We start from the raw sequence: 22286 nt of genomic DNA on the forward strand, positions 1-22286 counted from the left end.
AATTACAACACCCACGATCACTCCACCCGGCCTCGACGATCACTCCACCTGAGCTCCGATACCACTTGTTGAGGAAATCCGCCGGGCAATCCGATCCGATCGTGCACAAATTTGACAGAAAAGTAAAATAAACAAACAAGCCACAAGATGAACACCAAGATTTTACATGGTTCGGCCAATCCTACTCCAGGGGCGTGAAACAGGATCTTCCACTATGAGAAAAACAATATACAAGGATTACAATGGATTTAACCCAAAACCTAAAAGTCACAACCCTTTCCTTGCTTCACAAACCCAAGATCGTACCCAAGCGTAACCCAAGAGAAACCCACAAGAGAAATCCGAAGGGGAACCCAAGAATAGACCCAAGAAGAATACGTGCTTCTTTCTCTCTTTCTCTCTCTTCCCTTCTCTTTCTTTGTCTCCCTCTCTTCCTTGGTCAAGAGGTAGACGACACACCTCCAACCCAAGACTCTGGCCGCTGTCCACAAGAGAAACGCCACTATCTCTTTTTGCAGTCGTTTTTTTTTCTCATGCCTTAGGTTTTTAGAAAACCTAAAATCCCAATTTAGAGGCTTTCTTATTTTTGCCTCTGCCTTTCCCACCACACCACACAACGGTGGTGGGAAATAAGGCAACTTTCCCAACAAGGGGTATTTGTTAGTTGTCTGGGCCGATAGAAAAGAATTTTGAATCTATGATAGAGATCCAAATTGACTCCATGTAGTGTCTAGATCCTATCCGTTTAAGTTCAGAATTAGATGGTCTGTCAGACCATTTGGCTCCATTGACATCCCTACCTAACACCATCTCTCTGTTAAGTGGATCGAGGTAAAGCTGAATTGACGTAAAAACCGTTAAACACTCCTTAAAGTCTGCCACAGACCCTCCTTTAAAGATGAGCGAATTATCATACAGGGGGTGCGAATTTATCATCACCCTTTATTTAGTGCAAAATATTACCAACTTATTACATTACTACAAAGAGTGGTACCAATAAAAATGAAGGGGAAAAAAAAAAAACCAAAATCATCCTGATTAGTTTGAACGTATAATTGTCTGCCCTACAGTTAAAACGCACACGAGTATGGTGATTGATGGGCAATCCCTTAAATGAGTCTATTTTTCTTTTCATATTAGGGTTTATGGTCTAATAAGCGAGAAGGAAGGTACAATTAATACTCTTTAACTTTTATATATTGTAAATGCACCTTGTGATGTTACAGCCAATGGGGGCGCCCTTTCAACAGTTTTCTAGAAGGGCACCCTTAGTTATTCATTCCGCAATAATCAATAGAGGGCGGTGATAAATAGACCCCTTTTGAAGGTGCTTCAACGCTTTACGATGAATACAACCTTTGTAGTATTGTTTCCCCCATGAGCCGCTGCTATTCGGCACCGGTTCCGGCTTGAGCGTTTCGATCCGGTCCAGGCCAAGGTAACTGTTGGGACCAATTCAATCCCATTTTGAATAAGTTTTTAAGGGCAATGGTGATTATGGGGGTTTTACAGCATTATGAATCCAATGGTGACAATTTTAGAGGTATTTGAGCCTTGGTTGATATTGTTTTAGTGTCCGAGGGCACTTTATACATGGTATGAATTTTGATTCTTTGTGAAAAGTACTTTAAATTGCTTCTGCAAAGGGCGGTTCTAGGGGTTTTTAACCATTCTAGATCCGATGGTGATGGTTTTAGAGGCATTTAAGCCTGGGTTGATACTGTTTTAGTATCTGGGAGCACTTTCGACATGCATTTGGGATTTTGGGTTTTGATTCTTTCTGAAAACCCTTTTGGGATTACTTCCGCAAAGGGCATTTCCAGGGTTTTCCACCATTCTGGATCCAATCGTGGTGATTTCAAAGGCAGCCTCAATTTATACAGTTTTAGCATTTAAGGGCACTTTCTACATGCATTTGGGTTTTGATTCTTTGTTAAAAGTTTTTGGGATTGCTTCCGCAAAGGGCAATTATGGGAGTTTTCCACTATTCTAGATCCAATATTGATAGGTTCAAAGACATTTTAGCCTCGGTTGATACTATTTTAGTATTTGAGGGCACTTTTTATATAAGGAAATTAGACAATAACTTTTGTAATAAACCTATTCTGATCGTTGATGGTAATTACTCGATCATAGATCTAAGGGCTCCTAATAACTCGGTCATTGATCTAAACATCTAACCATTAATATGATGGTTACAAAAGGGTTCGATCACAACATAATCTTCGGCTCTTGATTTAATCAATCCGCTAAACCTGATCAAACTACCACAACAAGCTATCTGGCCCTTGATTGAGCTAAGGTGTATTCGAAAATTTCCCATATAGATGACTTCAAGTGGATCCCACATTTATATTAGGGAAATGATATCCCCCCCCCCGCGCCCTAAACGGATAAAATCCCCCCTCCCTTTAATGGTTTCAGTGAGAATGGTTCACTGCTTGAGGATAAATTCACCCCCTTTAACGTTTTCCTTTGCTTTTAAAACTTAACGAATAACGTTAACGGGGGCATTTTATCCGTCAGAAGAAAGAGAGGAGGGGGGATATCATTTCCCTATATTTGATTTGAGGAAAGTGTTCCTGAGCTATAGCTCAGATAAGCTTATATGAGCTATAGCTCAAAAACACATGTGGCCTCACATTTTTTGGGGCATCCAAAGCATTCATTTGGAAGGCCCTTCCATAGATAGGGTGTGTACCAAATAATCAGCCTGTATGATCATCCTAACTTAATAAAAGGTAGAGGGGAAAATGGACAGATAGTGTATGTCCATGTTTCTGCCCTTTTTTTCCCTCCACAAATGGCAGGGTTAGGATAATCCTAGAGGGCTGATTTTTGGAGCACACCCTATCTGTGGAAGGGCCTTCCGAATGAATGCTTTGGATCCCCCCAAAAAATGTGGGCCGCATGTGTTTTTGAGCTATAGCTCAGATAAGCTTATCTGAGCTAGGAACACTTTCCTCATTTAATTTATAGTTAGATATTTTAAAAACCATGTTCAATTGCTTTGGGCATGGCATTTCAGGATAAATGATCATAACCCATTGATAACTAAGGCCCTGTGCATTTCAGATTGTGACAACCGATGGTGAGCGTGGGTCAAGAATCGGATGGGGCCCTCACCATGGGTTGTCACAATCTGAAATTAATGAAGAGGGCCTAAGTCATTTATTATGGTTTCCATAAGAGAAGTTAAGCCATTGATTTATGTAATAATTGATTTTGCAAATGGGGGTTCTTTTGGCATGTTTTTTTTTTTGATTGGCAAGCTGAGGTTAGGCATGACCCCCACTAGGCATATTAAAAATGGAGAAAAGAGTTACAGGGGGGGCCCGCAAGGACAACACAAACACTTAAGAAGTAACAACAGAGGAAAACAAAGAGCTAGCCTGAGGGGAAAGTTACAGACGAAGGTATTGAGTTCCTTTTCCATCTTCATCAATAATGTTGGTAAGCTTATAATTGGATCCCGAACTGTGCAAATTCCAACCTTTTATAGGGCATTTTCTCTTTGAGAGGTAATCAGCCGCTGAGTTTGCCTCCCTCCAGATGTGGGAAATCTTGTGATGAGGAAAAGCAGACAGTGTTGTTTTAATTCTTCTGATTCTCATAACCTATCTCCAAGGGATCGCCGAGGAATCGTTTAGGATATCAACCGCAAACTTGGAATCAGATTCCACCCAAATATTTCTTGCATTAAGGTTAGAAGCCAGATGAATACCTTTTTCAATTGCATAAAGTTCAAGCTCGAAAATTTCTTCTTTGTCCACATTTTGAGAGAAAAGAGAAATGCATTTACCTGAGTTATCACGAATCAACCCGTCGATTCCGCCTCCATCATCATCAAGAGAGGCATCCACATTAATTTTCAGTTCATCATGAGAGGGAGGGGCCCAAGAACATCATTTTTGACTCAGTTCATCAAGAGAGGGAGAGTTCAATCTATACCCGAATAAGGAGGCTATTCTTTGGTTTTCTGTAGTATCTGTATCAGTAATATTGATAGAATTTATTTTGAGTTTGGCTTCAAGGAGAATTTCTTTCATGATGAGAGATTTGTGCTTTCTTATACCATCAAAGATTCGAGAGTTTCTTTCTCTCCAAATTTTGGAAATGGCATTGGAAAAACAGAATTTAAGCACAATTGAGGACTGGTTGTTCCCACAAGTGTTATTTTTTAGCCAATTGGCTTCTTCTATCAGGGAATTTTTCAGGTTTCTATGGTGCCCAGCTCTCCATAATACTTGTCTCCATATCCAAGCTGAATACCCGCATTTAAAGAACAAATGTTTAACTGATTCAGGGACTGAATTACATAGAACACATGAGGAATCAGATTGGGGGCCTCTACAGAACATTCAATCTTTGGTGCTCATCTTGTTAAGAAGGGCCTTCCACGATGTGACAGCATATTTAGGAACATGACCTTTGAACCACACAATATCAGTCCAAAGATGTTTTGGGTTGTGGACTCGAATAGAGTTCCAGGCACTTTTGGTGCTAAAAGATCCATCAGTAGAGGGGGTCCAGATTGGATAGTTTTTATTATCCTCATTTGTGATTGCAAGCTGGAGTAACTTGAATTCTTCTTTAAGGGAATCTTTATGCATAGAGGGGATCCATCCGTCTCTTCTGAGGATTTGGGAGAGGGAATTTGCAGAGGCTAGGGACGATGCAGTACGAGATCTCAGAAACAGGGAAGAGCTGATACCTTTGGGGTGCCAAGGTTGGTTCCAAAGGTCAATCTCATCCTCTTTACCGACATTCTAGCAAACGAAAGATCTTGAAAGATCCCGAGCCTTTATCATGCCACTAACACCCCACGAAGGCTTGGCTGGCATTTTCATGGTCCAGATGTTTTTTGTCTTAAGATATTTGTTGTTAAACCATTTGGCCCAGAGTGAATCTTCTTGGTTGATAGTATTCCAGAACAATTTCATTTGGAGAGCTTTGTTTACGTCGAAAAGTTTACGGATACCCATCCCTCCTTTGGCCTTTGGTCTGCCAAAATCCTCCCGGCCTGTAGAATGGTATTTGATTTGGCCAGTATCGTGACTCCATATAAAAGCTCTGCAGATTTTTTCAATCTCTTCCATGACTCCTTTCGGTAAGTTAAATGCTAAAGACCAGAAAATTTGGAAAGAATTAATTACAGATTTTATGAGCTCCACTCTTCCCGCTTGATTGAGAAATTTTGTGCTCCACCCTGAAATTCTTCTTCTGATTTTAGATATGAACGACGAGCAGTCTTGGATTCTCATATTTGAGGTGAACAAAGGGATCCCCAAATATCTTATTGGAAAATCCCCTTCTTGCATTTTGAGGGTGTCTGTAATTCTTCTTTTCACTCTAGAACTTGTTCCAAAGAAGAACACTTCACTTTTGTCAAGATTAGCTTCCAAACCTGAAATCTTAGAGAAGGATTTTAGACAGTTTAGAATACCCTTAGCTATAGCTAGGTCCCCATTAAGAAAGAACATGAGATCATCTGCAAAGAGTAAATGGGTGATGGAAATATCTTTGAAATGGAAGGGAGTAGAAATTTTTCTTTAGAAAGAGCCTTTTCAACAAAGATGGAAAGCATTTCCATAGCTATGGTAAAAAGCAAGGGGGATAATGGATCCCCTTGCCTTAAACCATTAGCGGAAGTGAAATGCCCTTGGGGAGTGCCATTAATCAAGACCGAAAAGGAGGGTTTCTCGATACAAGCTCTGATCCATTGGATCCAAATAGTATTAAATCCCTGGTCAGACATGAAGGAGAGAAGAGATTCCCTGTTAATGTTATCGAAAGCTTTGGCTAAATCAACTTTGAGACACATAGAAGATTGGGAGGAATCAAGATGGAATTTATGAAGGATATCATGGGTTAAGAGAATGTTTTCATGAATACTTCTACCTTTTATGAAAGCTGGTTGGGCAGGATTAATGAGACAATGGATTTTGGATCTAAGTCTATCAGCAAGGATTTTGGTTTTTATTGTGTATGAGAAGTTGCAGAGGGAAATCGGACGAAATTTACAAGGCGAGGATGCATCAGGGCCTTTGGGAATGAGAGAGATGAAAGTGTCATTTACCTCCGAGAGAAGCTATCCGATGTGTGGGTTCTTTTGGCATGTTGCCAATGTGTCATTTACCTCCGAGAGAAGCATGCCGAATGAGAGAGATGAAAGCATCAGGTTCTTTTGGCATGTTGCCAATATGTGGGTAAAACATTTATATATTTGCCACTAAAAAACAATGTGGGTAGTCCGCGGGATTAACAGTCTCGATAAAACGTCCACACAGTACTTCTGAGCGGTTGATCTAGAGAATGTAACATTTGGATTGCCAGAGTTAGGAATGGGAATTTACATTATATTCTGATTCCTATTCCGATTCTTCCTTCAATGGATAGAGAAAAAAATTAAAATAAAATATTTAATTAAAAAAATTCTAATAAAAATTTATTCTGACCGGGGCAAAATCAGAATACCAGATATTCCGGCATTTTCCACCTCTAAGTCCGCCCCGGCATCAATTCAACGCCCATGATCGGATGATCCGATTCTTTTTTTTTTAAACAACCATCAGAATCAATGAGAATTGGAATCAGAACCCGATTCCATTGCCTGATTCCAGCAATCCAACCCAAGAGAACAAGAACAATGATTGGATTTCACAAACCAATATATCTTGGAAGTGTATTAACATTTCTCTTGTTTTATCTTAGCAAGTGTACTAGCATTGGAAAGCCATGCATTATAACAAGTTTTATTGTAAAGTATAGCGGAGAAATTCGATTTCCAAAGTTATGAGAGTCTCTTGGTTTCAAAATCTCTGAAACCATATGGCTGTCTCTACTAGAATTTCTCTTGTTACAATATTATTGAAGAAGGATGATTCCCAATGAAGATGATAGTCTCTATCTTTTTAGAAATCTCTTAAACCAGTAGGCTGATTTCTTTGGGTGTCTCTTCAAACCATCTTTATAATCCACATAATTAATTCCAAATCGAACTGTGAAACCATCAGCCCATTCAAAGTTATCCAACAGAGACCAGGCAAAGTATCCCTTCACATTCACACCGTCCCTGCCAACATCCCACCATTCAATCATATCAGTCATAAAACAAAGCAACTAAGATCACTAACGTTTAGTATATATTATAGAAAACTTTTACAGGAAAAAAATCCAACGAAAACGGGAAATTTTTTCATTGTAACATAATTTCTATGGAAAAAAATTTCCAATAAAAACTTCCACGAAAAAAAGCCAACGAGGGGAGGAACACCTTATTATAGACAAGCAGTGACCTCTCGTGTAAAAAAAAGTTAAAAAAGAGTTTCTACTAGAGTAGATAACATCTACTCCATCGACCAAAGAACAGTGGGCCCACAATGTTTGGATGATCCAAAGCATTCATTTGATAAGTCCAGATATGGATTGGGTGTGCCCAAAAAATCAGCCCCATAGGATCATCCTTTCGATTTGTGGAGGTTAAAAATTAAGTGCATGCCTTTAAGCACTCAATATGAGCTGATTATTTGATGGCTCTTTGAACAGCCATCCCCAATAGATTTCAAAATTAAGTGCATGCCTTTAAGGACTCACTTGATGGCTCTTTGAACAAATGTAAGATGGCGATGGTGGTAGTCGATTCTCATGTCGTCCTGTAGGGCTTGCTCGAGTGTCAAGTTGCCATTGTTGAACTCATCTATCCCTGCCAAACTAAGAAAAATTATCAGGATAGCATCTAAAAAGAATTCCCAAGGCCCTATTCGTTTAAGCCCTGTTTGTTTAAGATTATGAAAACCGATTGTGAGTGCCAAACCAATTATTTTGAGAATTGATTCAGAGCCAAAACTGATTATTGGACTCAAATTGAGATTTCATATGATGGTGGTGGCCATATAAAGTATAAAGCTCGCATTTGTCAAAAAGTATGGCACGCTCAACACCATAGGATGATCCAAACCGTCCATTTGTTGGGCCACAACGAAAATAGATATTGACCCAAAAATCTTTTCCTTAGGATGATCCTAACCCTCCAATCCGATCTATAGAGGGACTGCACATTATGGAAACTTCTATAGATCGGAGGGTTAGGATCGTACTATGGAAATGGTTTTTGTGGTACAATCTATTTACATTGTGGCCCAACAAATGGGCGGTTTGGATCATCCTATACTTTTTGAGAAATACAGGTTTATACGGCTCCATATCATATAAAATCTCCAATATTGAACGCAATAAAAGCTGTTCTTACCGTTTTCAGTAATGTAAATGACAGGGTTCTTGTATCTTCTCTTTACGTAAAGCAATAAATCCCGAATTCCTCGCGGGTAGACGTATAGCCAAGTAGAAGCAGCCTACAGTTTACTTTCAAATGCATCACATACCCGAAAAATATAGGCTAACGGTCATATTTTTTAAAAGTAAGATGTACCTGGGGCCCAATGGGAACTCCATTTCGCTCACCTGTTACAGATATAAAAAAAACTCACTTTAGAAGTCTTCAATTAATTATTAATTTTTCATCAAAACATCTTTAATAAAAACAACCCATATATAGCTGCATGCATGTTTTTTTATTCTGCTTACCCAAGAATGCTAAATAGTATAAATTAAAGCCACGTTTGGATACCAGCAAGATTTAGATTTGGATTTAGTTGATATTTTGAACACCAAAGAGCCACCATAAATGGAATACAAAAAGTCACCAAGAAATGTCCACTCTTTTGTCCTTTTGTGCATGACTTTTGGAGACCAAGGAATATGAAAAGCCACCTTAAAGCCTTAGCCCAATTATTGAATATTTAAAACTTAGATTTTCAAAAAATCCAACATGAACTAGATCAGATCCTTAGGATTTCCGAATCAGTTACAACAGTGCAAAAAATTCCGATTTTCAAATCTTTTCTGCGACACATTATTTGGAAATCAACGTTTGTGGCAACTTCCGTCACCATCGCTGCTCCGGCAGCAGCGAGACATCCCTCCCTCCCTCACTCTCTTTCTTTCTGTCTCTCTTAAAACATGATCATGAAGATGATTGATGTGTTTTGTATGCAAAACTCAAATTCAAATCAAAATACAAATGCATGTGTATCCAAACGGGCCCTAATTGAAAAAAGGATTTACCAGAGAGACTAGCAAGGGAATCTGTGAAGTAGCTTATGTTGATTGCATTAGATTGGGGAATATTAGTTGCATAATTAGCAGTGTAGTAATTCATTCCGATGAAATCGTATGACCCTTTCACCATATCAGATTGCTCTTTGGAGAATTTTGGGAGCCGATTTCCCACGTGAGACCTCATGGATAATGGATATTCACCTCGGATTAGAGGGTTCAAGAACCTAAACAAACAATGAACAAGCAATATTAAGAAACAACTAAGCTAATATTGTAGATTAGAGAACATATTTTCTCATGACTCACCATCCAAGCATGAAGTCGATTGCTCGTCCCGCAGCATCATCATTGGATTTGGATCCAGAAAATGGTACCATCCAATGAGAATTTAAGGTTATCCCAATAATCCCTTTTAGATCATCTTAAATTGCTCAGTAAAATGGAGCTTTTCATTTAAAGAAACTTAAGTATTTTCAATATGTGATCCAAAATGACTTCTCAATTTTGTACATACTGAATACCGTGGATCATTTCTATTTGTCAACAGATATATCCACTAGGGGTGTCAACGGATCCACTTTGGATCGGATCCATCTATGTCTTAGTCACAATCCATTCAAATCCTTTATTGGTCAGATCGGATCCAGAGTGTTTTCGGATATTACTACTTCCCGTGTCCCAGTGGTAACCATCCATTTCCAATTGGACCATCCACTGGAGTGTCATAATAGGTATTACTGACATTGGACACAGTAAACATTCTCAAAGGAGGGTGCAGGTGAGCACAAGCACGAGCAGAGAGGGTTATCGATGTAGGGTCAACGGTTAGATACGGAATAGAAGACGGTGATTTGAGACATCAAGAGCTGAATGAGAAAATACCAAAAATAGGGATCATTCGAAAAATGCTATGGCTTATTTTTTACTAAAATAACCCTAAATTAGTATTTAAAGTTATAAAAAACTAGGAAGGTATTTCAGTAAAATAGTATAATAAAATCAGATTTAGGACGATACTGTTGGATTTTGATTTTCAAAATCACGTTTTAGAGTCAAAGTAAAGTTTGAAAAGGTTTTTCAAAATGTTTTGACAAGAGAGAAAACGAATGGGTGTTTCTCTTAGGTTTTTCGAATTGATTTGTTACATTTGCTTTCAAGAGTCATGAATGGAAAGTTCAATGTCCAAAGGACACTTCTTAAAGCTTCATGACCATTCAAGAAGCGAAAAGACACAATCAAAGGGACATGAGTTTGAACTTTTGAAAGGATGTTTCCAAATGGTGTTTCTACTAGAAATGACACAAGTTCTCTATAAATAGAGACGAAAAACGCCCAGATTAGATATACTCAATGTTGAGAAAATCATGGAATTTTTAGTCTCTTGATTCTCTCTTGTAGTTACCCCTACAAAGTGTTTTTCCACTTGTGTTATAGAAAATATGTCAAGTGTTTGTTATTCTAGAGAAACAAACACTTGGGTCTCATATACTTGTCAAATCTAAGAGAGATTCTTGGTTTGGTGCCGTTAGTGCAAAACATCATAAAAAAAATTGATTTGCTTCATTGTATCTTGGAGGCGAATTCATGGACCCCCTTGCACAGATTTGGTGGGGGGGGGGGGGGGCAAATATCTTCTTAAGGAAAGCGACTACGCGCCTTGAAGCATCTCATTCTTTTTCTTCTTCTCATATCCACGAATGAAGGAATTTCTCTAACAGATACAATGGGTTTTTGTTAGTTGTCTGGATCCGAAAGAAAAGAATTTCAGATCCTATGATAGGGATCCAATGTGACTCTGTAGACACCCCATTTTGACCTGACCCGTGTTCGTGGTGTTTGTGCGAAGCCTTGTCAAATCCGTGAATTAGGACCTCAAATTACACCCTAAGGTAGCTTAAGGTCCCCCGTAGGTCTCCATAAAATTTCGTCGAAATCCGAGCGTGTTCGCTTAGTGAACGAGCCAGGGTAGTGAGCGTAGTACGAATCTGAAAGGGGGGTGAAATTATCCTGCGAAGGGCGCCCCTAGGCCGAATAGGACAAAAGTGGCGGGCGCGCCCTATCATTTTCTGCGTGCCTTATCACTTAAGGGTGCCAATATCAATTGCCTTTCATTTGTATATATTAAAAAAATGAAAAAAATGGAGGAGGATTTTCATTTTCGTAGAAAAAATAGAGAGAGAGAGAGAAGGAGAGATCACCGGTCATCTTCTCTGGCAATCCTCTCCAATCTCCGGCCAATTCTTTAGCTTCACTACACCTTTGCAACCGGTCATCGTCATCAATCATCTCTCCACCGGATTCTCCCGTTTTCATCTTTTTCTCCATTGAAAACCCTAACTTAGCTTTGCAAACCCTAACTCCGGTAAGGTCTCGTCGGAATCCGGCTAGGGCTTCCATTTTTTTCTTTCATTTCGCTCTGTCTAGCTTCACTCCCTCAGATCCAAGTTTTTAGGTTTTCGAGCTTTGATCTTTTTCTCTGGCAAGTCTCCGGCATTTGCTCTGGCCGGTCTTTGATCTATTCTAAACCTTGTTTTCTCCCCTGCTGTTTACCAAATTCGTTGATTCTCTTGATTCCTAAAATCCTTCAAATCCTAACCGAGTCTACCTTTCTTCCGATCAAATTTTCCGATCATTGCCGGCCAAGATCCATCATCTCCGGTCAATTTCTGGCTAGCTATAGATTTCATTGTTAATGGACAAGATTTGAGCATTCCACTTGATTCTGATCAAGAAGACATCATTCAAAAGCGGATCTACATATTGAGTAATTTCAGGTTCCCTAAAGAAAAGGTAGTTCAGCTCAAATTCCATTTGATTAGGTAAGTTTCTTTGTATGAGTAATTCATCTGGATCTATATCTGTTTGCCTGTTAGCCTCATGTTTGGGAATTTTTTATCTATATATGCATAAATTTTTACTTTGATACTATCTTTTTATATGAGAATTTTCGAAAAGGAGATCATAATTCTGTTACAAAGAGGTTTTAATACAAGGTATTTTTTAATTCGATTCACTGATGCTGTAGGTTTACAAATTGATTTTTGCCTCTTTGTGCTTTGTGGTTGCTAGTTGATTAAGCAATACCATATGCTTGTAAAGTGGATTTCAAGGATTCTGAGATTTTCTACAAATCGATTTGGGGTGATGCTCAATGCTTATAAGTTGGTTTCAGCTTGGATGCCTTGATTGCCTTATATTCGGTTCATTTTTCTTGGTATTTTGATCTAATGAAAGACAAGATGAATTAGTATAACTCTGAAAGCATAGTTGATGTTTGGCACCTGTTCTAGAAGACTTTGATGCCTCTTCAATGCTATTCATTGAAATTTGAGATGAAGTATGAGTTACCTGTGATTATCCTCTTAATATCTCAATTGGCCTGTTTTGTTTCTGATTGAATTTTTAAGATTTATGATATCTTTCAATTGTTATGTTAGAAATGAAAGATAAGAGGGTTTGAGGATCTAATGTGGATGCCAAAATAATGATAATATCCATGGGTATTTTGAGTTTATTTCTGTTCTATGAGCAATATCAACTGATTATTATCACAATAGCTTGGCAGTTTCTAGTTTGGTTACCCACAAGAATTCAAGACTTGAGATAGGTCATGGGTTTTTGGTAGGAGCAGAGCTAGCAATGTGCCCCCTTTTTGTTTGAGGACTTGTTGGAAATGCATCTGGAGCTTGGACCTTTATTTCTAAAATGATAGGGCTATGATAGCGCTAGCCGGAACCTCCCCTTTTGGAAACAAGCTATGTCTCGAAAGAAAAGCCTATCCTTAGGAGACTTGCTCAGTCTAAGTAGCGATCCCCTCCTCTGTATAGTAGACTTAGCCTTTTGAAGACCCTTAAACTTTAGGTTTCCTTTCTCATTGCAGGGACAATGATAGAGATACTTTGAGCCCTCCTTTGTATATAAGAGACTTGCCCAGTCTCATTAGAACCCTTGTTTACGTCATTTGTCTCAGAGGCAAGCCTTGTCTCATATAGAGAGTTTCCCCTTTAGGAGGCTTACCTAGCCTCATGTTAGAGTTGCCTCCTCTTTTAGAGCGAGTCTTTGACTCGGCAGTGTTATTAGGGAGTCTCTAACTCATTTGTCCCCCTCTTTGGTGTTTTTCTAGTTAGGAGTTTCTCCTTTAGAATTGTCATTCTTCTTAATTCGAGACTAACTCAGTCTTATTAGAGCTTTCCCTGCTTGGGATCTTAGATTGTTTTCTCTGTTCTTGGGGCATTTGCTTATATGTTGTGGTTTGGCTCTTTGAGACGCTAGTTGCTTATTTGGGGTTTTCCCTTTAGATTTAGGGCTTTGCCCTAGTTTGTGGTGTTACTTACGTGTTCCCTTTAAGATTGAAAATATTTCAAGGTCCAGAGCGTTGGAAAAGCTTTAAAATCCAAAAAACATTAGAAATTTAAAACATCAAAAACATTTGAAAAACCTTTAAAAAGCCTAAAGTGTTGAGTGTTTTAGAAGTAGTGATTAGGAGAGTTCGTTTTCGAACTACGTTGGCTTGATCCTCTTCCGAGGTACGTAGTGCTGCTTGGGATTTATATCCCAAGTCCAGCCAAACTTTTGTAAATAACATTTTTTTAAATCTTTTGAATAAGCAACCTTTAAAACCTTGTTTTCAAAAGATCTTCCTCTAGAGTTAGGAGTTTCTCCTAGATAGAGAGTTTCAGAGTTAGGAGTTTCTTTTGATAGGTTGTTTGTTTGTTTGTTGTGTGCTTGTTTTAGAGTTAGGGGTCTGTCCTAGAGTTATAGGAGCGCCTCCGTCCGGCAGTTGGCGATCCACATCGCCGACTGATGACTAGAGTAGAATGCGTTAGTCCACCCTTCGTTTTTCTTAGGAAACACAGCCTAGTTACACATAGGTTGTAGGAACGACCTGCATTAGCTTAGGGCTAATCTGCATTTAGTTATGGCATATAGGGTGTCTTAAAATCCACAATTCACTAGAATTTAAATAATCATACAAGAAACTTTAATAACTAGTCCGGTCTTTTAGATCGAGTCTAGGATAGAGGTCTAGATGTCTTAGGCATCCTAGCTTAGAATAGGCGCGAAGAACTACGTTGCCTTGATTCTCGTGGAGGCGGGGATACGTAGGCTTCTTTGGATGAATACCAGACCATCCGAGGACTCGGGCTAATCATTTAGAGTTTTAGGATTTGTTTAATTATTGTATGTTTTGATGTGTTTTCTTACTTTCTAGTACTGATCCTATACCTTTTAGCTATAGCTTACATATGTTTGCACATCAGAACTTAGACACCCATTAGGCATGTCACTCATAACCTAGCTATGCTTAGGTGACACATCTTTCATTTTATTTTATATATGCTTATTTTTTTATCCTCAGGAAATGCATGCTTAGGTAGACGACTCCTGAGGATTGTTCCCATTTCACATGATTTTTACCCAAACTTCTTTGGAGTTAATGAAAATGGCATAAAAGACCAAGTGCTTGCACTCGGACGAATTGGAGGTGCTCTCAGACCTTCTCCACTCGTAACTAGGCACGGACCCATATATATTTCTGGTTATCCATTGCACCGAGGATTTGATTTTAGGGTTCCATGGCATATCCATGGATGGCGACTCTGAGTTTATTTTAGGTATGTCTCGGTTTCGAACCTCAGTTCCGAATCAAGACATATCTCTTTCTTTTTATATCGCCATTCGTGCTATGCTATGAGGGTGGCATCCGTTTCGAGAGTTTCTTGGCAGATCTCTCTTTCACGTTTTGGATGATCCAGAGAGGGTGTTAGGGACCCGTTCCACCGCCGCCCTCGGATCGGGGTCCACAGACTCCATGGAGTGTATAGATCCTATCCATTCAAGTTCAGATTCAGATGGTCCAACAAACCATTTGGGTCCATTGACACCCCTACCTAACATCTCTCTGTTGGGACCTGGGTAAAACTCCTAGCGGTTAAGCTGAGGTTGCCCAAGCCCTTATATGCCCATCCACATCTTTTTACTTTTCCAATGTGGGATCTTTGCCTTAGCGTGAACCACCAATACTCTCTTTAGGGGAAGCTATCTTATGTGAGCTTAAATTATAATTTGAGAGTGATTTCAGCTTCTCGCAAATTGGTATAGATACCAAGGGGGTGGAATCCTTACTCACCTGATACTTCTCTTTGTAGCGTTTTACAGCAGCCGCGTGAGCAAGAAGCATGTTATGGCCCACGGTATAGGGCTCAGTCCCTGAATTTCCGGCTGTGCAATTTGCTGGCATCCATGAAGAACACCGGCCGGGTGCCAAATCGCCGACTGCATAACCAACAACGCTGAAACTCCACGGCTCATTTAATGTGATCCAGTGCTTCACCCGATCGCCAAATTCTCTAAAGCAGAGCGCTGTGTAATCAGCAAAATCTTCCCTGTAAAACAATAAAATTTCATATCAACAAAACTAAGCTAGACATGAATTTCTTTAATGGAGCTCTTATTGTTGGAAATTGTAAATCAAAATCAATGCTTATGGTTTGAGGTACTCTAAACTGAAGGGTGCCCTTGTAGAAATGGGGAAAGGGCACCCCCATCGGCTGCAAGGAGCAGATGTGCATTTATAATGGCTGAAAGTCAAAAGTGCTTTAAATGCATAACCGCCCCTCGGAGCCAATGGGGGCGCCCTTTCACCCCATTTCTGCAAGGGCACTCTCCAGTTTAGAATACCTCTTATGATTTTGTAGAAAGTCTTTGCGGTCTTGTAGGATTTTGCGGTCTCGTAGGATTTATTATTATGTGCGAAAAATGTAGGAGTCCTTTTATGTTTTCTACAGTCCTTAATGTCTAAGCCAGATAATCAAAGAGTCAATATGGGGATTTCGAATGATGTTGCTTAGGACTCATGGGGATTACAACATTTATTTAGTAAAAAGGAGTTAGGAAAAGCTTATTATACTGACACGATTTTGGGGCTTAGGAAACCACCGTAGTCATCTTCTAGGCCTTGAGGAGCATCCCAGTGAAAAAGAGTTACAAAGGGCTGTATACCTACTCAGAGAGAAAAAACTCTATTCAATAGTAATGAGCGGTGGATATGAGATATAGATAGAGAGATCTTTGAATTATGACCGTTGGATACGAGCTCATTGATGAGGTTGTTGTAGTATCTGATGCCTTCCTGGTTGACTCCCCCATGTAGATTTCCATCTGAGATTTAAAGCAGTTTAAGAAATTTAAGATACAAAGAGCCACCTTAAATAAGAATTTAAACAAAATCATTCAAATTTGGTAATATTTGTTTTATTTTCTCTTACGAGGTAGTATTCTGGACCAAGAGAAGGAGAATCTGTATGCATCCAGGCCCATAGTTTTCATAATTTTCACATCTTCCTGCAACTTTTCGTAATCAACAAATAGTCCAAAATATACTAAAAGCTAAAAGTCTTACTTGGCACTTTGGTTCGAGAATTCGAGGATGTACAAATTTAGGGGTTAAGAAAAGGCCAAGGCTGACCTTATAACGATGATATGAATCTACTGCTACATCTCCGTTGCTTCTGTCCTTTATCTAACCTGTTCCACCACCCAAGAAAAGCCCAATCTACTTTTATAAGAACCAAATGTATTGAGTGAAAGTATATATAAAATATTAATATGCCCCAAACAAGGATTTTCTAAAGGGCCACCTCAGATGAATAACACAAAATTAATTAGGCAAAAGGAGCTATACTTAAGGCAAAAATAACAAATCTTACCTTTCTACTATCTTCTCTTTCTCTAGTCTATAGAGAAATGAGAAAAGAATAGATAAAATGGAAGTGATCTGAGGGGGAAATCTAAGTTGTAGCCCACTAAATGAACGATGATTTACGTGGTTCGGCCAATTTGACGTTGTAGCCCAAAATCTAAAATTTTCCTTGTTTTCAAGAAAATTCCAAAACTACTAGACTGGGGATTTGTTTCCTGTGAAATATTTATTTTCCTTAGATTTCTTGTATACCTCATGCAAATCATGGGCGGGACCCACAATTTTATACCTCCAGATTTGATACGACGGGACCCCGACCTCATGTTTTGATTAGGGTGGGAACCACCATCTCAACCCAAACCCATGCATTTGGTGGGACCCAACATTTTACGGCTATTGTTATGATGGGTGGGGCCCAGCATTTGTACCCATGATTGGAGCCCACCAGTTTCACCTAAACCCATGGTGGGGCCACCATTTTCCAACTCATGTTTTGATTAGAGTAAGTTCCACCACCAACTACAAACAAACCACGAATAAGGTGGGGGCCACCATTTTACTCATCAATGTTTGATAGGATGGGGGCGGGGCCCACCATTTTTAAAGAACGAAATGCCATCAACAGTAGGCGTTACAAAGTTACAAACTTACAACTTACAACCGCGCATGTAACCCTGATTTTCAGCTGACGCCTGCAGGCCGGACTTTCGCCCTCTGACATGTAACCCTCTTTCTTGTCGTTTGCACACGTGTTGTAAAAAATGTTAGGGAGATGTTAAATTCGCACCCCTTGTAGGATAACTCGCACCACTGATAAAGTGAATTGAGGCGCCAAATCAAGTAAAAGTGGATTGAATTATCCCAAGGGATGCGAATGCATCATCACCCTAAAGTTAAACTAGCTTTTTCTAGTTCACTGGCACGAAAAGAGAACTGAGATTCGCACACACTCCGACCGTGATTCGGCAAAAATACGTTTAAAACACTTTTTAAATGTGTTTAAAACGTTTGCCTCAAAAAACAGAGGGAGTTTTATTCGTTGTAAATGAAAAAAACACAGCTCTTTACACACATTTAAGGAAGTTTCATGTAACAATGGGCGTGTAGATATCAAAACAAGCGGATGGGAACATAAGGTGTTGGAAATTTGTAGAGGGTACTGTTGATGATAGAAAACAGAAACTTGTTGCTTCAAGGCGTGATATCACTTTCCTTAAGACAAGATTCGCCCCCACTAGTAGTGTGCAAAGGGGATCCGCGAATTGCCTCCAAGATACAATTGGGTAGGGCGCATAGTGGCTCTTTATTGGCGCTTTTTTAGGCGCACTTTGCACTTCGCACGTACGCAACGTCGCGAGGAGCGATTGGAGCCTTTAATTTTTCCAGATTTGATCTGCACCGTTGGATCAAGATGAAGGTGGACCGGTCGGATGGGTGGGTCAAATGGTTCGCAGGCCCATCAAGCCGAATGGTTCAGTTGGGTTGGGCTTCGGTTCGGGCCTAACGGTGGGCCCGTTTCGGTTCGGGCCTAACGGTCGGCCCAACGGGCCCATGACTCCAACGGTCAAAGGGTGTGATCAAATGGGTTGTGTCCCTTTCCCCAACGGTCATGTGCCAAGGGGGTGCGATCCACACCATAGATGGTTGATCTAACGATGACTGGGTTGGAGAGAGGTTTTACTCAAGCCAACAGTCACATCTAGGATCGATCAGGACCGTTCAATATCAATGGGTGCGATCTAACGGTCAGATTTCAAACATTCTGGAAAGGTGCCCTGTAGAGGTGTTTTTCACACTGCAAAGACACCAGATGGTCTATAAAAAATGTGCAAACTTCAGTCATTTCAAATAGAAATCGAATTGGCAATTCTGACTGACTTTACACTCTCTTCTACACTCCTACAAAAATCCCCAAGTATTTCTACATACTGTTTTTTCTTTTGTTTACTGTTCTAGATACTGTTTTTCTGCAGAAACAGAATCTAGAGATTTCTCTAAGGCTTGAAATTTCGGAAGGGCATTTCGGATTTGATTCCGCTAGTGCTACGCGTCATCAAACATTAGTAGGGCTTCCCTACTAGGCTTCATTGTATCTTGGAGGCAATTCGCGGATCCCCTTTGCACACTACTAGTGGGGGCGAATCTTGTCTTAAGGAAAGTGATATCACGCCTTGAAGCAACAAGTTTCTGTTTTCTATCATCAACAGTACCCTCTACAAATTTCCAACATAAGGTTCCTTCCAAAAACTATAGAACCACAGATCCACAGCCATCAAACGCTTACGAAAATAAAACTAGGGGTTTTTTTCTTGCAAAAGAAATCTTTTACTATGCTTTATTTGCAAAAGGAAAACACTTACAAAATCGGATTTCGTTTGGAAAATAAAGAGCAAAGTGGAATTGTCCAACAATTTGGACAATTCCACATTTTCTTTGCATTTTTGTGGGGATCCAACTTAGGTCATGCCGTTGGACAAAAATACCCCTTGTAGATTTTTTTTGACTACTTCGTTTGGTTGCTAGTAAAAAATGAATTTATGTGGAAAAAGGCAGGTGACATCAGCATTACCTTGGAAGTCTCTAATGTAATTTTCTAGGGAGTAGTGATCCCTCTCTTCCTCTCTCTTCCCTCTATTTCCACTCATAATGACACCCTTGTCTAATAAATGCTTGTACTCTCCCCTGTTTTCTCCCTTTTTCCACAAAAATTCAATGGAATTTTTTTTTACTTGCAACCAAACGAATAAGGATACCAAACTGCCCTTACATGTGAAAAATGAAAATTACCTTATTAAAAGACCAAAATACCCATGCCATTCAATGATATTTTCTTAATCAAGGATAATGGCATTCTGCTCACGCTCTACATGGGTTGACAAAAATAGCCCCACCCCATTGTGGCGATCGTGGGAGACCTACCCATCAAAACATGGCGGGCCCACTTGATGCATCGGTTTGAATTGAGTTAGTGGGAACCACCACCCATCAAAACATATCACTCAGTGTCTCGGGTATTTTAGTCTTTCTACATGGTAAGATTTTGCATTTTCACATGTATGGACAATTGAATCCTTTTTATGTATAAAAAAAATCTAACATGGGTATTTGGGTCAAAAATTGATGGCATAAACTTTTTTGCAAAATTCACTCAAATACGATGACTTTTATTGTAAATTGTAGAACTAGAAGATTATTTTTGCAAATAAAGCAAAGTAGAAGACTTCTTTTGAGAGAGAGAGACCTGGGTATGTGTGAGTGAAAGTATCCCAAATACTAGGGCTTCTGCCACCTTCCTTTGCTGCTCCTTCATACTGCAATTCCCATAGAGATTATTAATGAAACAAATTTCTAAACGATTCAAGAACAATGAGTGATACAGAGAGAGTCGAACCTGATAAGCAGCAGAAGCAGTCCCGAAAATAAAACCGGCAGGAAAGCCGGTCCGGTTAATCGGAGCCAGGTTTTGAGGGCCCGGCTCTGCTCTAACAAGCATCAACAGACCCAAAACAACGACAGGAAACCACTCAAGCTCCATTGCAATCTATGTATGGGTCCCGATAAACTCTGCGCTTCTATGTCTCCCTATATATATATATATATATATATAGCCTGTAAAATTCGAGAATCTGATTTCAGCATGATCCAATCCTTTAATTTGGTGGGATCCATTATATATTATACATAGAAAGAGTTGATTTGGAGCGTTTGATTACCTAGTGAAGGATGGCAGATTTGGCTATAAATCAGATGTCAAGGTTAATGTCGGTAATTCAACTTAAGAGCATCTTCTCACATCGACCGTATGTAAAAAATGCAAGGGCATTTTGAAAGATAGGAATAGGAAGGCCACTTGTTACGTGCGGTGGGCAGGACCACGTTGTCCGTTTTTTCTTGTCCACATCACATAAATATTTACAGGTTTGGTTAAATCAAATAACTTCTTGAATGGATGGCTTGAAATTAAGCTTGAAATAAGATAGATTGGACAAGGTGTGTGGATTTTTAATCGTAAACTCGCTTTCATTGATGTTTTCAAAGATTACTCCTGAGAAACGTATGGAAGCAAACTTCCAATAGTTTGAGGAAAGTTTTTGTAGTTTAGCCCACTTGAATTTTGGCTGTAATTTTGTGTGCGAAGTCACTAATTGCACCTAAAATGTAAGTGGGTTAGACATGGATGGGGTACTTATTAAGGAAGGTGTCATATGGTATATTAGTTGGTTTTAGAATTTGGCAACGATCCGAAATTATCTTAACCCTCCAATTTGTATCCTTGAAATACACACGGATAGAAAATCAAATGACAACAACCATTCTCCCCTTAAAAATCTACTAATCCCACGGGAGATATTCTATGTGTGGACTAATGAATGGCTTGCCATCACATAGGTGAGCCCAGAAGTATTTTTGCACTTATGTATGTTATTCTAAACATTAACTTAGTGATCCCTTTGGATCTTAGGCATTCAAATCAAAGAAAAACTCAAGTATTAACGAGATGGGTTAGAAGTACCTTTCACCATGGCCGCTGCGTTGAAGCTTGAAATCAGACGAAGCCTTTGTACTTTTCCGAGCACAATGACGACTCGAAAATGCCCCTTGATCTTCTCCTCCTCATCCCCATCACTAGGCTTATGGGAAACCTCTCATTTGATATGTTTTTTCAAGAAAGAGAAGGAACACTTAATGGTGAGAGGAAGAGGGACCAAGAGTCTAGATTTATAGGCTATGAAGCTCTCATAATACTTCTAAAAATAGCAATCCGTTTGGCTTCTTCGGGCCAATATTAGCTAGACTTGTAGTGCATATTTTTAGCCCAAAAACATTCCCAAACTTAGGTGATTAGTTTCCAAAGGTATGAGTTGCCATAATGTAAGGCCATATACAAGGTTTAGCAAGTTTCCAATATAGAAACTTCCAACAGTCTCCCACTTGGCCTGAATGAGCTTTAAACTCTTTCATGTCACCCAAATGACATTTAACAATCACCATAACTTTCTTTACATTCCGTTCAATAAGTCATACCAACAACGGATCATGTAATCATTGGATTATATTATCCAATAACCTCCCCATGGCCACGAAGTTAGCAAACTTACTAACATGAATATGGTCCACTTTATATCATTACCGACATTCTGCTTTCATTATATCCATTCAATGTGCACAATATAAATATTGAAAAAGCAGATAACTTTATTTATCAGGATCAAAATCTCAAACGTGATCACATTACAATGTCTATAAACTTTACGCAGAATCCCACCAATCAACATAATCGGCCTTACCCACCAACCTTATGCGCACTTTATGGTCATTGATGACCTCAAATGGTAAGCCTTTCTTTATTTGATCTGCTAACATAAGTGTCGTACTTATGTACTCAATAGACATTAACTGATCCTGAATTATCTTCCTCACGACAATATGTCAACACATTGACTTCTTACTTTATTTGTCGTTC

At 39.4% G+C, this 22286-nt stretch overlaps 1 protein-coding gene across 1 annotated transcript; it reads right to left on the reverse strand.

Annotated features, from left to right (window-relative positions):
* Positions 1 to 6810: 6810 nt before the first annotated feature.
* LOC143849956 (beta-glucosidase 12-like) lies at positions 6811 to 16464 on the reverse strand. Its single transcript, XM_077359277.1, has 10 exons — positions 16389 to 16464; positions 16204 to 16281; positions 16035 to 16122; positions 15247 to 15506; positions 9427 to 9541; positions 9127 to 9344; positions 8432 to 8463; positions 8252 to 8354; positions 7597 to 7705; positions 6811 to 7075 (listed from the first exon to the last, which is right to left on the reverse strand). Exons 1-10 carry the CDS (start codon positions 16447 to 16449, stop codon positions 6907 to 6909), a joined length of 1233 nt encoding a protein of 410 aa, XP_077215392.1. The 5' UTR covers positions 16450 to 16464; the 3' UTR covers positions 6811 to 6906.
* Positions 16465 to 22286: the final 5822 nt, after the last annotated feature.

Source organism: Tasmannia lanceolata, unplaced genomic scaffold (genome assembly GCF_043159265.1).
Source record: "Tasmannia lanceolata isolate RefF3 unplaced genomic scaffold, GAP_Taslan_0.1 ptg000003l, whole genome shotgun sequence".
NCBI lineage: Eukaryota > Viridiplantae > Streptophyta > Magnoliopsida > Canellales > Winteraceae > Tasmannia > Tasmannia lanceolata.